The sequence below is a fragment of the Copidosoma floridanum genome, unplaced genomic scaffold (assembly GCF_036245765.1).
Source record: "Copidosoma floridanum isolate Cflo_tuat_1 unplaced genomic scaffold, Cflo_Japanese_pri ptg000006l, whole genome shotgun sequence".
NCBI classification, from domain to species: Eukaryota; Metazoa; Arthropoda; class Insecta; order Hymenoptera; family Encyrtidae; genus Copidosoma; species Copidosoma floridanum.
Genome location: NW_028321883.1, coordinates 22964026 through 22978571, shown reverse-complemented (window position 1 = coordinate 22978571; position 14546 = coordinate 22964026). Strand labels below are relative to the sequence as shown.

The 14546-nt window shown below is 37.9% G+C and overlaps 1 protein-coding gene across 1 annotated transcript; it reads left to right on the top strand.

Annotated features, from left to right (window-relative positions):
* Positions 1–9063: 9063 nt before the first annotated feature.
* LOC106637407 (ribonuclease Z, mitochondrial-like) lies at positions 9064–13981 on the top strand. The gene is made up of 6 exons (XM_014350176.2): positions 9064–9385; positions 11049–11772; positions 11852–12240; positions 12456–12854; positions 12940–13283; positions 13404–13981. Exons 1-6 carry the CDS (start codon positions 9284–9286, stop codon positions 13789–13791), a joined length of 2346 nt encoding a protein of 781 aa, XP_014205662.2. The 5' UTR covers positions 9064–9283; the 3' UTR covers positions 13792–13981.
* The last annotated feature ends 565 nt before the right edge of the window (positions 13982–14546 follow it).

The following is a 14546-nucleotide window of genomic DNA, read 5'->3' as shown; positions in this document are numbered from 1 at the left end:
TTTTTTTGCTTTTGTTTGGCATGTTAAAAAAAAAAAAATTTTAAGCGTAAATTTTTAAGTTGCCTCCGAACTGCTCTTTCTTGTGCAATAAATTTGTCAACGTACTTGATTTTTTCAATAAAAGACCAAGCTAATTATGTTACGATTCAAGTAGTCGATAACCATGCCATTGTATGAAGATTTCAAATTAACAGTCAACAGTCAAAATTTGGAGATCCTTAAAATGTTTTTAAAGTAGATTTTGAAAAATAAGGATTGAACGAGGGCTTGTCGATTCCCTAGAAAACGATTAATAGCAATAGTACTAAGAAAAAAAAAAAAAAAATCCACGTAATCAACTTGAAATCGATATTCTCCTTTTCTTTGCATTGGCATACAACTGTAATCCACAGTAAAACCACGGCAATCCCAGTTCATTTAATGGCATCATTTGTTTCTGCAGGTACTTAAATATTAGCAAACCAAACCCACCGTCAACTAACTGCCTTTCCCCTACCTATAATCGTTTTATTATGCTTTTATTATGGTAGTTCCTTCAACTAACCACTTGATTTAGAAGTATTAAAAATTAAAACACACGTTTATTTAATTTTTTTTCAATACAAACGTAAAGAGAAGAAAGTTCAATTTCGAATATGGAAGAAATGAGGATTGTTGCGTAAAAAAAAGTACCTGCAATACATATATTACGTAGTCGGTCCCAAGACGAAGATTGGCGAAAAATTTATTAAAATCGTAAGTTTATGAGCAAAGGCATGAACAAAAACTCAAACCAACGACTCGTCATTCCATATTAATCCAATACGGGTGTCTTTTCGTGGTTTGCAAGACGTAAAATTCTTGTGCACTATGTAAATTTTTAATTTTTTTCTGTTGTAAGTACATTGAAATTTCGTGTATTTTCACCCTCAAAACGTACAAAAGTAACGCTATCCCTGCAAAAACGTACGACTTTTTGTCAAGCACTTGGAAGAGTTGAAACAAGTGGTTATCTTGTGGCACAGTTGTTGGAAAACTAGAGTATCGGAGGAGGAAAACTCATGAATTTGTTTTGGTCACAATTTCGAAAGATGTCTTCGAGCACCATCCAGTCGAACAACGCTCGACCTTCTCTCGTCACGGTTGTATCCTCGTCTTACTGAGTAAACCAACTGAAAGAAAATTGTGTCTCGAGCCCTCGAGTATCAAGAGTCGAGCCCTTTTTGTCGCTAATTTAGAAAATATTTGACGATCCTCTCGTTCGTCCAACCTTCAGTGACATTGTAACGGAGTATAAAGACAAAAGGTCACAAAACCGAAAAACGAGGAAACCCATCCAACTAATTGCCATCTGTGTAACACTTAAATTAGGCATCTCAAAAATGTCCAATAAAATCCATAGAGGCTCCAATGAATGTCGTGCATATAGGGTAAACAGGGGCCAGGAACATAATAACAGGGCACAGCCTCGAGCTCTGATCTACACCGCGAGTAGATCACGTTTGGGGAGGAGAGCTGCTTTTACCTACCCAAACAATGGCACCGACGACGGAGCAGGGGATGGCCATCGGGGACTACGTGATCTTACGTGATCAGCCGATAATGGCTGAAGGCAGTGTAAGCTAATTAAACTTAAACACGCCAATTTTTATATGCGTAACCGTACATGACGTGTCATTCTTCCTGATGAATGTGATTCTTCGTTATAATTTATACGTATGGGAAAATTGTGAATGGAGGAAAAAAAATTAAAGTCTGAAAGTGTCAAGAAATGTAATGAAAAAACATTTTGTACCAATAAAAAGTGTAATCATCATAGATTTATTTAAAGTAACAAATCTCAAGTTAGACTGGCAGGATGATAGTTAAAACAAGAATAGACAGAAGAAAAAAAAAACAAATACGAGACAGCAACTGAGAAAGGAAATTTATTTTATAATTATGAGTAACAGAAGAATTGGAATGGTTGGTTAAACAAACTAAGAAGACAATGAACAAATCATCAGTGGTCAAAATGAATTGAAACAGTAGCAAATCCACGTGAATCGAATGCACGGCAAAGTGTTACGCATTTAGATACAGAGGATAATAACGATAAAAGCAGCAGCAGAACCGTGAGCGAAAATATCCATAGTTAATAGGACAAAAATCAAGAGACAAACGCAAGAGTAGAACATAAATTAACTGTAACGAATAATTTCATCGAGACATGAAACGAAAATGGTTGCAATGAATGGGGTAGGAGCTGTGAGTCTAGAGCCTGAGTGCGTAGGAGCGCTGATGACGTGATAACGGAAGGAACACAACAATGACTAGAAGATATTTATACAAGATGGAAATCAATATGAATATCGAAGAAATCGACCCGGAATGATAATAAAAAGAGCGTGTCGAAATATTAAGCATTATAGAAAAGTACAATATATATTATATATTATATTGGACGGCAAAAGGCAAAGGACTGGAAATAATCGTCATAACGTTCAACAATAATCGAGGCCAATACAACCCGATGCGTTAAACTTTTGGATACAGGTATACTAGCGATTTTCTGCGAATATTTTCAATTAAAGGTGGCAAACCAACAAATTGAACAAAATTTTGAGACCCTGACGTGAATTTTGTAAAAATTCCAATTCGGACATCATCTAATACGGAGAATCCAAAATTGTCATCAACGATACGTATGTCACGTCGAACAATAAATACTTTTAATTGAGACACTTTAAATACCCAATACCCTTAAGGTATGCATCTTCAAGCAAAATGCATTCATGTAAAAGAGTGAATGGATATCGGTCAACTTCAAACGGGTTAGTATCAGCAACGGCATATCCCACATCCCAAAACCCAATACTTAAAAACCACAAGTGCAAGAAACGATCAATCGTGTATCAAAAGACAAAAAAAAAAAAAAAAAAAAAAAAACTATCTGGACTGTACAACACCCACCCAGCAGCGCGATACCATTGAAAAAAATCTCAAAGGACCGGTCAGGCTTTTTTCCATCGGTGTATATAAAGTCCAATCGCTAGAAGCCGTCACCTCTAATCGAAAAGCCAATTCTCGCGTCCAGTCCTCAAACACAATCGCGCGCACGGCAACCATCAATTTTTCTACTTCGAAAGGGGGAAAAAAAAAACACAAGTCCACTCAGCAGCACGCAACTGTCGTCAGTTTCAACCGAGAAAGGAAAAGAGAATGAGACAAAAAAAAAAAAAAAAAAAAAAAAAAAGAGAGAAAAATCACTCAGGATCCTTCCATTGGCCACTGGATCCTATTATCCTCCTCGCGCGCGATTCCTTCGCCCCTTAACACCTCCCCCCTCTCCCTCCTGCGCGCAAAGGGAACAAGCACACACACGACAAAGCTCAAGCCGCGTGCTGGCCGAGCGAGAGGGAAAGAAAAGGGTTTTACTCTCTCTCTCTCTCGGAGGGAGATCTCCTGGCTCGTGTACGCACGAGCACCAGGGGAGGCGGCCTCCTCGCGCCGCGCGGACTGCCAGTCGTCGTTCGCTCACCGACGAGCGAGCAGCCAGCCAACCGCAGGCAGCCAGCTCTCTCCGCTCCCCGTTATCCACGCACCGACGCGCCGGTTGCTACTCTCTTTGATTCATTTTTTCTTTTTTTCTTTTTTTTCTTTTTCTTTTTGTTTTTTTTTTCGTCGCTTCCTCCCTTTTCGTCGGTCGAAACGAACGAGTGCCCTCCAGAAACGAGCTGACCACTCAGAGAGATCTTCCCCGACGAGATTTTGTCGATCGACACCCCGCCAACCCCCACGACTGGCGCGTCCAGCCAACCCTCGCCGAGTGCCGATCCCTACGATCACCGGATCTTTGTGGGATAAAAAAAAAAGTAAAACAAAAACGACATTGGTTCGGGGCACGATGCGATCGAAAGTCGTAGCCGGAAGCGATTGAAAGGTGGCTGCGGGAGAAGGGACGAGAAGCGGCAAAGCGGGAGAGACAAAGACGAGCGCAGGAAGCCCGGGGAGGTGGAAAGAACGCGGGAGGAAGAGGAAGCGAGAGCGCGGAGTCATCGGCTGAACGAGAGGCACTCGACGACCGGTAGCTTCCCGTGTTGGAGGATCGGTAACCGAGCAATAAGCCACGAGAGTGTCCGTTCGGGCGTAAGAAGCGTGTCAATAAGCAGGGGGGGGGGGTGACTTGATCACAGTGCGGGAGTGAACGTCTCGTGCTTCGGAATGAGCGGTGGGAGAGGGGCCGGTCACGAGCCGGTCGAGGGAACAGCTGGTTATCGGGGTGCGCCGAGTAGAGCGGTGTGAGTGTTTGGGGGGTGCAAAAAAAAAAAAAAAAAATAATAAATAAATAAATAAACCAACTCGTACTCCCTCCCATCGAGGTGAAGTGGCTGTGGTGTCCGTACGAGGAGTTTAGGGACCTTGTCGGTGACGATGATGGATCGATCGAGCGCCAAATTAGCGGAGCTCTCGAGATAAAGGAAAGGGTCTGGACAGAGAGGCTCCAACGCGTGAGTATATAGTGCCATTTTTCTATCATCACTGCGTTTCAATTAACCCCCGGCTAAACACATCACTCGGTCCACTTTTTTTCTCTTTCGCTCGCTCGTCGATTCCTTTTTTCTTCCTTTCGTTACCGATTGGAGTCGAAAAAACAGGGCTATTCGGACAAGAACCTTGGAGGGTTTTCACATCCATCCGTTTGATGGGACAAAGGATAGTTAGCGCGGGAGGGATCGCACGCGCTGTTGGATTTTAATTGACAAGCCGCTCTTCATAGGTGGTATTTCATAGTGGAAAAATAAATGCGGATCTCTTTGTTATAATTCGTTTTTTTTTTTTTTTTTTTTTTTTTTTTTCCTTTAGGAAATGCAGGGTAATGTATCGAGTTTTAATCATGCTTATTTTGCTATACTTGAAAAAATAGTGATTACCTCAAGAAAAATCTTTCTCTTTGGAGACTCAGCACTTGTTTCGGTGGTGCAAAGATACAAAGTCTTGGGAGGAAACGTAACGCTACTGAAAATATACAATGATTAACGAAACGACTTTGGGTTATGAGAGTTTTTTCCTTCATTGCTGTAACAAAACGTCCGATTGTATTTTCTCACGTCTTAATCCACGCAATAACTAAATCAACGTGTATAGGTAGGTACGTTTCCCCCCCCCCCCGCATCAATTTTTTGATTTTGCTGTTTTGTGCGCAAGCCAAGTTCGCAAGATTTCTAATATCAGAAGCTTTGTATCATCCCTCGGGTCTCGTGCTGTGCCGTCCGAATGAAGAGAAAAGGTATTTCAGAGTTATACGTTTAACGCTGCTGGGCGTTCATCCACAAGACTGTGCTTTTATTGTCTTTCGTTCCGTTTCTGTATTTACCAACAGATTTTGGATCTTAAACAAAGTTTCGAAAATAGTATTGATCTTTAGTTTTGCTGGAAGCTCGCGTTTATCGGTTTGACAGCTTATCTTAGGCCCTACAAATTACGAGAGACAATCGTATTTGACGTACTTCAATATAATCCAAAAAATTTTAATATCATACAAAAGTTTTTGAAGTAATTAATGGACGATACATGCATTACAGAGTTCCTGTAGAGTACGTATCTCCAGCGGGTCGAGTTTTTTTCCATCACTCGGACGTCACTCTTATCTCCGCTGGATTAATTTTATACCTAGTAATGGTAAATATTCAAGGAAGCCGTGTAGTACATACCAGTTTTTTCAGCTCTTTGGGGTTTCTGTCTTTTACTGGTGAATGTTCCTATCAAGTAGCAAAGAATATGGTTTTCTTTAAAAAATTCTGGATCGATAAAAGGGATCCAAGGAAATCGTACAGCGAAGGTTGTAAAAGCTGAGTCCACATCTTTATTATAAGAATCACTGTTCACTGAGCGTATATACATATAATTGATGATTGTTTTAATATTATAAATGCAATTTAATATTTTTTTCAATAATGTATACTATTGTTTTTTTGCCACTTGAATAAATATTAACATTACTTTTAACTGATATCAGTAGCTAAAGCAGTTACTTGTCTGCAAAAGACGATTATTTGACAAAGTTTTCACAATAGAAGATAATTTTAGCGCGGAAAAAAAACCACACAATTGTCATAAAATGTATGTTTAATTTATTTATTTCATCACGAACAAGCTTGGTAGACATTAAAAAAAAAATTTTCATACCCTGAACAATGTATAGTTAATTTAAAAACAGAAAATTTAATTTCAGCGTTAATTACAAAGTCATTCGTAATTAGAATATAATTTGAACATGTTCAAAAAGGCATGTGGTTCGAGGCATATAGCGTTTTACACCACAAACGCAAAATGTTGATTAAATTACGAAACAAAGGAGAAATGGGAATCACTGCAATAAAATTTAATTAAAAGTTACACACAGCCATAAGGATCATTATAAAAAATTTATTGTGCTTTGTTTGTCTTTGTGACATTAGTGAGAAATAAATAATTTTCAGTCAGAGCGTTGATTAATACTTTCTGAAAAGTGGGTTCTCGGGCATTACTCGCGTCAAAATTAATTATCAGTTGATGAAAAATAACAAAGTATTATAACATGGAATAATTAAAATATAATATTAAAAATATGTTGAGAAAAATCGTTAACAAAATAAATATATTTTAATCACTACTGATTTGTACTAAAAGAAACTTATGCATCTGGAAAAATATAAAAAGTGATTTGAAGTCAATATTACAATGGAAACTCAATTTTTATTTTAGAAAAAAATTTATTCTCAATTGAATGTCCTGCGAGATAATTACTTATTTTTCATAAGTAGGTCAATTAAATCATCACAGTTTCGAGCGCAGATATTTCTTCAAAGAAAAACTGAAGTGAATACACCGATCGGCCACCTTTGGTATTTAATCATATTTGGTAATTTCTTAACTATATGTTAATTCGAAATATTCTAATTTTTTGTTGTTGAATATTTTGTGACCAAAAACGTCATCTACTTATCTTTGGGCCCTAAATGAGACTTTGGCAATAGTATAGTGTAACGACAACTAAACACTTATTTTGGAAAAATAACTGACCTTAAAAATTCTCAACCCTGTACAACTCCTTGATGGTAACTGCAACTTTACCGTCCAACGCGAGAACTTTCGACAGATTTTTCTTACTAACCACCCAACTTTTTTTTTCCCCCAGCAACCGTAAAAAACTCTCGCACCGTATACATCGAGTCACCTGATCATTCGCCCAACAACCCACCTGGCTCCTCTTCTGCACTAAACACCCCTTTCAACAACACCCTTTTATCTTGGCGTAACGCGCCCCCGTGAAATTTCCAAACTCCGCTGGGAAGAGCCGGCCAAACTTTCCGCGGCGTCAAACAATCGCTTAAAAAGCTTTCATCGGTGGTCCCGGCGGTAGCGAGCCCGTACCCTGCACGCATCAAAGGAGGAAGATAAAAAAAAAAAAAAAAAAAAAAAAAAAAACCTATTCAAACTCGATTTTCCGGTCAGCTCCTCCCCAGTCCAGCCGCGCCGAAGGGAAAGTTATGCGGGCCCGTCCAATATCTTGCCCGTGGCATATTTTTCGAGCAGCCAACCTTCGCAGACCGTACCTCGTACTCCACCCGCACGTGTCCCGCGTGCAACACACGAGTGGCAAATTCGGTTCGAGTCAAGGGTGTTGTAACCCGCGCCGGGAGAATTTACCATTTGAATTGCTAAGTTGACCGTGGCGCCTGATAATCAAAGGACGATCGAATACCCTATCGTGCGTGTGTGGGTGCATCAGTGGTATAATATAACGCGGCCTCGTCTCTGTGGGTGTGTATACGCACGCATATAACGAGGTGGAAATCGTGACGAGCAAGAGGAAGTGGGGCGAGGTGGGCCGTCAACTTGGAGAAACTCCCAAGTCCGGCGGGAGGAGCGGGAAAGAGGAGTTGCACTTTTTACCGTCGCATCGGGCGCGTCGAGGCTTCAAACTTTTTGCCCTTAAATTTTCGCACGTTGCGCCGGACGAGTGAATTATGTAATGTAAAGTGGTTTTGACAACGCCCCCTCCCTCCTAACGGCATATCTTCCTCCTTTGGCTGATGGCACCCACGTGCTAGTTCGGCTGTTAAGTTTTAACGACTTGCCATTTGATGTGATTTCGAAAAGTTAAGGAGCCGTGGCGGAAGATTCCTATGCCATATATATACTCCCGTCCCCCTCACTTGCATCTTTCCGGCTGGAGATTAGAGGTGTTAGCCAGAAGTTTGTTGCGTCCTAGATCTCCTGGAATGTTATAAAGCCAGTACGGATGAGCAGAGTGCGAGTTTGATGATTATATATAAAGAGCATTCATGTTATTATTTTATTTTTTTATTTTTATTTTTTCAACAAAAACTGATGTCATTTCTTTCGTCGTCGGTATTCTTAAGAAGTTTGTTGTTCGTCCCCTGCGAGTCATTAGAGGCAGATGTTTCCGGAACTTTCGAGGACTCTGTGCATTAATTACTTGCGAGTAGATATAAGTTTTTGACTCTTTCGATGGCTCGCTGCGAAAATATAGCAGAATGAAAGAGTAACTTTGTGGTTCGCTCATAATCTTGCTCTATCTGGGCATAAATATATATATGACCAATGAGAGTGTCATGTTATCAACAATAGCTTACAGTTTATTCCACGATTTTTCGCTCATTACACCTCATGGGAATTTCTCAACGCAGCAAACGCGAGTGACATAGTTCGTAACCAATCAACACTCTATTGTCACATTGGATTTTTTTTAAATTTATTTGCAATACCAAAAGTTTCTGTCATTTCCGTCATCCCTTCAACTCTCGCCAGATGTAGTATGTTTTAACTACGGCGTTTATGCATTTTCGAAATTAGTTAAAAAAAATTGTTCTAACAAGTTAGGATCAACTTTTAGACCTGGCAACATGTACATTTGTTTGTAGGAGATTATTTGCACAAGATCACGCAAAAAATTTCTGGATTACAGCCTGGACTAGTAAGAATTTCAAAACTTGAGCCAATAGCGACGACTACTCCATTGACTATATAATATATAATGTATGAACACACCTTATGAAGAAGCTGCGTGTCGTCTGCTAGTTTTTCTAGTAAACCACGTGCATATGGAGTATAAACAAGCCCGCTCGATGTCGTTCTGACGTGTAAACAGATATTGATGACAGTTGTAAAATAAGTGAGAAATATTCAAGTTAATGCGATAACGATTTTTCATCACTCGTGTATCAGTGTACAAGTACGGCAACTGTGCGAAGAAATACTGTGTTATTTCAGAACCAACGAATACAGTGATTATTTTTCGTATACTTTAAGTATCACCATGTCTGAAGATGTAAAGTTACACGTCCAAGAGGTGCAAAAGCAGCCCCAAAACAGCAAGACACGCCCCATCAACTATACGCATACTTATGCTTATATTCAGGTAATTATTTAAACAATCCAAGTGTAGAAGTTTAAAGAGTTGAGTGCCTAAAAAACTCGTAAGTACTTGAAAAAAAATTTATGATTTTATAAAGAATTAACGATTTCTATTTGAATACAGATAAATAAAAATGGCATAAAACTAGAATTGTTTCAATAATCACCTTGTTAAATTAAAGAATTGATGCTATATAGGCCTATAATGACAATATGTTGTGTCCTTAGTTCTTAAAGTTTTACACACGTATAAAATTAAATGGAAATAAATTTTCGAGATTGTCTATGAACTGACTAGGAATCACAACAACTTGAAAATATATTTTCACAAGAAATATTCGTATTTTATGCCACCAGTTACTAATAAGTACGTAAGTATAGGAACTATAGGAAGTCGTCGAAGTATGAGGATAATTCTGCTTGTAAGTGGAATCGATTATTTTTTAAAATCGAATCATTCTTATTCGAGAATAGTTTTAGAGAATCGAAGAATCGTTATCGATTTTGAAATTGCCCGCGCTGCTCAGATTTATAATACATACTTAGGGTTTTAAAAGTTACATGTATCATTACCGTGAAAAAAATGTTTTGATCAGGTGTATACATATATAAACGTTCATGTCATGTGATGATTAATGTTTTTATTAATAAATAAAATATTTCTTGTGAGTTGAGAGACAATGTATACGAAATATTCTTATAAAATAATAATTCTCCCAATAGAATGTTAAATTAACAGACACGGAATTTTACAATAAAAAAAAAAAATTATTTTTTTAGTCCCGCGTGTAACAATCATTACATTAAAACGATCATTGTAATTAAGGAAATTTTTTTCATCGAACTATCGGTTTTTTATCAATGGCAGTTTTTAAAAAAATTAACCAAACGTTGCACATATTGTTTGAAAAAATGCGTACCACTCTTTGTTTAATTTTAAGCAGAAAAATTCCCTTGTTATTTTTTTCGACGAACCCTCTGTTTTTCCGTAAACACGTACAAAGTTTAAAAAAATTCGGTTTTTGCAAGTTAAAGCCACTTGTTCGATAACCATAATTTTTATTTTAATTTTAATTTTTATATTAAGATTTATTAACGTTTATCTGATAAATATATTGCATATTAATCATGTGAGAATTGAATGACAGTCAAAATTTTTCTTCAATATAGCGTGTAACTTTTGGTTTGATTGTTTAAATAATTGCAACAAATAAAGAATCACCAGTCGTTTGGTGTCCGGTTTGGTATCCAAAAAATTCGGATTCTACGCAAAAAAATACATTTTAAAAAGAGTTACCTCGTAGAGTACCTAATAGCCACGAAGACACTCTCAGCGTTTGGACTATGCCATTAACAATACTGATGTAACATAAAATAAAAAGAAAATATCAAAACAAATAAAATTTCAGATATTTTCCGCAAAAACTGTTGTAATGTAACTATAACGTATTATTTTTAATAAATATATTTTATTACTCATAAAAGATTTATTAATATTATTATTAGAAAGATGCTTTTTATTGATTTGAATGTATAAAAATAAGTATAAGAATGTATGTCGCTAAAGTATAAGAGGTTTAACAAATATGTTTTTTTTTACCTTTCAAGTAACCTTGGGAGATTTAAAAAAAGCTCCTACATTTTTTTTAACATACCACAAATTACAGATCTTTGGTCACGGGAGTCGAGGGGAAACAAGATCCATTTTTCTGCACACCGATCACCGGAACTACCTATTCAACTGTGGTGAGGGCATCCAACGCTTAGTTTTCGAGCATCGCGTCAAGCTCACGAAAATCGAAAATATATTCATCACCATACCCACGTGGCGAAACATAGGTGGACTGCCAGGAGTCGCTTTGTACTTCCAAGACAATGGAGTTTCGTCAGTCCAGCTCCATGGCCCTGAAGGATCAATCGGTGTCATGAAATCGACCGAAAATTTCATGACCTTAAACGACTTGACCCTTAAACCGGCGGATGTTTCTAAAACTTATAAAGATCCGATACTGACTGTCAACTATGTCTTGATTTCAAAGTCTCGCAAGGAAATTGAATGTGACGATGTGTATTCTGATCTACCGTTGGAAAACATTTCTTTGAATGATAATCAAACTCGGAGCATCAGCGAGACTTCATGCTCACCAGAAAACAAAGTTAAAGAAAAAGAGCCAGAGGCAAAGAGTAAAACTACCGATCTTTTGATTTTTATTTGCAAGATTGAAAAAAAACTCGGTCACTTGGACGTGCAAAAGTGCCGTGATTTGGGTGTACCGTCTGGACCATTGATGGGAAAGCTCAAGGCGGGTGAAGATGTGGTACTTGCTGACGGTACTGTTATCCACAGTAAAGATGTAATTGGCGAAAACGATGAAGGGCCATTGTTCATCGGTATTTATCAGTCATGTACTATAGATTTTTTAAATAATTTCTTGATTCTGAAAATTTCACAGTTCGTTTTGCACTCAAGTTTTAGAGTGCCCCGATGAGGAATGGATGGATCTTGTGATTAAAAATCAAGCATTCGAAAAGTATCAAAATTCTGGAATTGGAGAAAAAATTGCTTGTATAGCACATTTGACCCCTGAAAAAGTGCTCAACAACCCAAAGTACAAGGAATGGATGCAAAAATTCGGCCCTGATACAACGCACTTGATTATAAATGAACTTAACACAGGTTACTCTGGCAGAGCTGTATACGAAATGCAGCACCAACTTAATTTGATACATCCCACAATATTCCCTCTTTTGCAAGATCAGCAGAAGCATATGCATTTAGAACTTCATCATGAAAATAAGTTCAGTACAGATGAAACTGAAGGAAAAAAACCAGAAGAAAAAGATTTAGATGCAAGCTTTGTAAGTATCTCGTACGCGCTGCTTGGCGCTGAATCGATGAACAATAAAATATACATTTATGAATGTTATTAAATTTTAAATTATGATCAAGTAAAAAAGTAGTGGATGATTGTGCACAAATTAAGGGTGGTTGGAAGTCATGTGACAAAGAAGCGAGGAGAAAAGTCCCTATGACCCTACAACTAATTAAAAGTTTTTTTAAATAATAATTACAGCTAAGTCATAATCTGAAGGTTAGGCGTTGCAAATCGCTCGATATATTTCATTTGCGGCCAAAGAAAGGTTTGACAACAGAAAAAAACATAAAAATCAATCCAAACGTGCACAACCAGGATACGATGAAAATTGATGGACTTGCTGATTCTCTCGCCGAGTTACAAACAGAGATAAGTGCCAAGACCAAAGATTTAGGAGCAAACATCGAAAAATTTCCAAAAATACACATGTTGGGCACTGGTTCTTGTATTCCTAATAAAATTAGAAACGTCAGTGGCATATTATTTGAAATAGACAAAGAAAGAAGTATGTTGTTGGACTGCGGAGAATCGACGTTTCACCAAATTGTCAGACTCCTTGGTGAAACGCAGGCTAATAAAGTTTTAAGATCCTTAAAAGTATGTAATAATAAACATTTTTAAGTATTTTTATTTTTGAAAAACATAGCTCATTTTCGTCAATACTTAATTTAAATTAATTCAGGCCATCTACGTATCTCACTTACACGCGGATCACCATTTAGGATTGATCGGAATCTTAGAAGAGAAAAAAATGGTCACAAACAATCCCATATTTTTAATTATGCCACAGCAACTCATGCCTTTTGTACACTATTACAGTACTAGATGTAATAAAATTTTGGACAATTGCGAACTCGTATGTAACAGCGATATATTACTGGATCATTCGAGTTTATCACCCACAAAATTAAAATTGGTATTAGATGCTTTGAACCTTTCTGAAATAAGTACGGCACTCGTAGTTCACTGTCCATTTGCATACGCCATTGCACTAACTCTCACGGATGGACGAAAAATATGCTACAGGTTAACAAACTATTTATAATATATGTTTAAGAGGGCAACAGTTGAATAAAGAAAGTTCTTCAATAATATAATTTATTTTTAAGTATCAATACTTGATTCACATGTACCTCGTTTTTCCAGTGGTGATTCGATGCCGTGCGACGGACTGCAAAAGCTAGCACATAATAGTTTTCTACTGATCCACGAAGCAACGATGGAGGATGCCTTGGAGAGTGAAGCGGTTGCTAGAGGTCACTCGACAATCTCCCAGGCCATAAATACAGGTGTAAAGGCTAAAGTCAACTTCACCCTGTTGACTCACTTTTCGCAGCGATATGCTAAATTACCTTTGCTGACAGACACCGAAGAAAGTGGCAACGATTACAGTAATGTAGGCGTTGCCTACGATTTGATGTCCATCAGTCTGTCGAAACTGCCACTTCTACCACTCTTCTACAAAACTCTGAAGGTTATGTTCAACGAGTTTCGAGAAGAAGTCTGTAAAAAGGCTATCAAGCGTGGCGATTGACAGTTTATTTTTAATATGACGTACAGTTAAAGAACCAGATTTAATAACACACACGATTGAAATACAATAGTTTTAGTTATTCAAAGCGGTGTAATGGTTGTATAAAATCATATAATTTAAAATATCTAATAAATTTTCAAACAAATTTTTTTCAATTTTAATGAAATGGAGTTTGTTGATGGTTTTAGAAAACTGGAAATAAATTTATTTTTGAAAACGATTACTTCGTTTGTTTTGTTGTAGGGGGGAGGGCTTCGCCCCACCATACTAACCCATCTGGGGCTTCGCCCCGCCATACCTACCCATCTGGGGCTTCGCCCCGCCATACCCACCCACTCACCTGGGGCTTCGGCCCCTGGTTACCCCTGTACTCCGCACAACCTTTTTTGCGAATCATACCTCAATTTATTATTATTTACTAAGAACAGCTCGTAAGTATGTGAATAATACAAGGTGCATAAGTCTTCAACGCATTCTCTGAACTAATTACTTGAAACTTTGTACCAATTTTCGTCGCACTCGAATCATACAATTATGTTATTGAATGTCACTTACTCCCGCCAAACTTTGATCCCTAGTACGCGCCAATCATAACTTTCTGTTTTTTCTTAACTTAAAGTACTTTGGGGGTGTAAAGTACTTTTCTGCCCACGGGCCCAAAGTAGTTGGTGGACGCAATTGGTAGTTTTCCTACGAGTTTGAAAAGTCTTTGTTTGCGAACCGAGAGGTTTGCGGCCCGAGCCGAAGACGAGGGA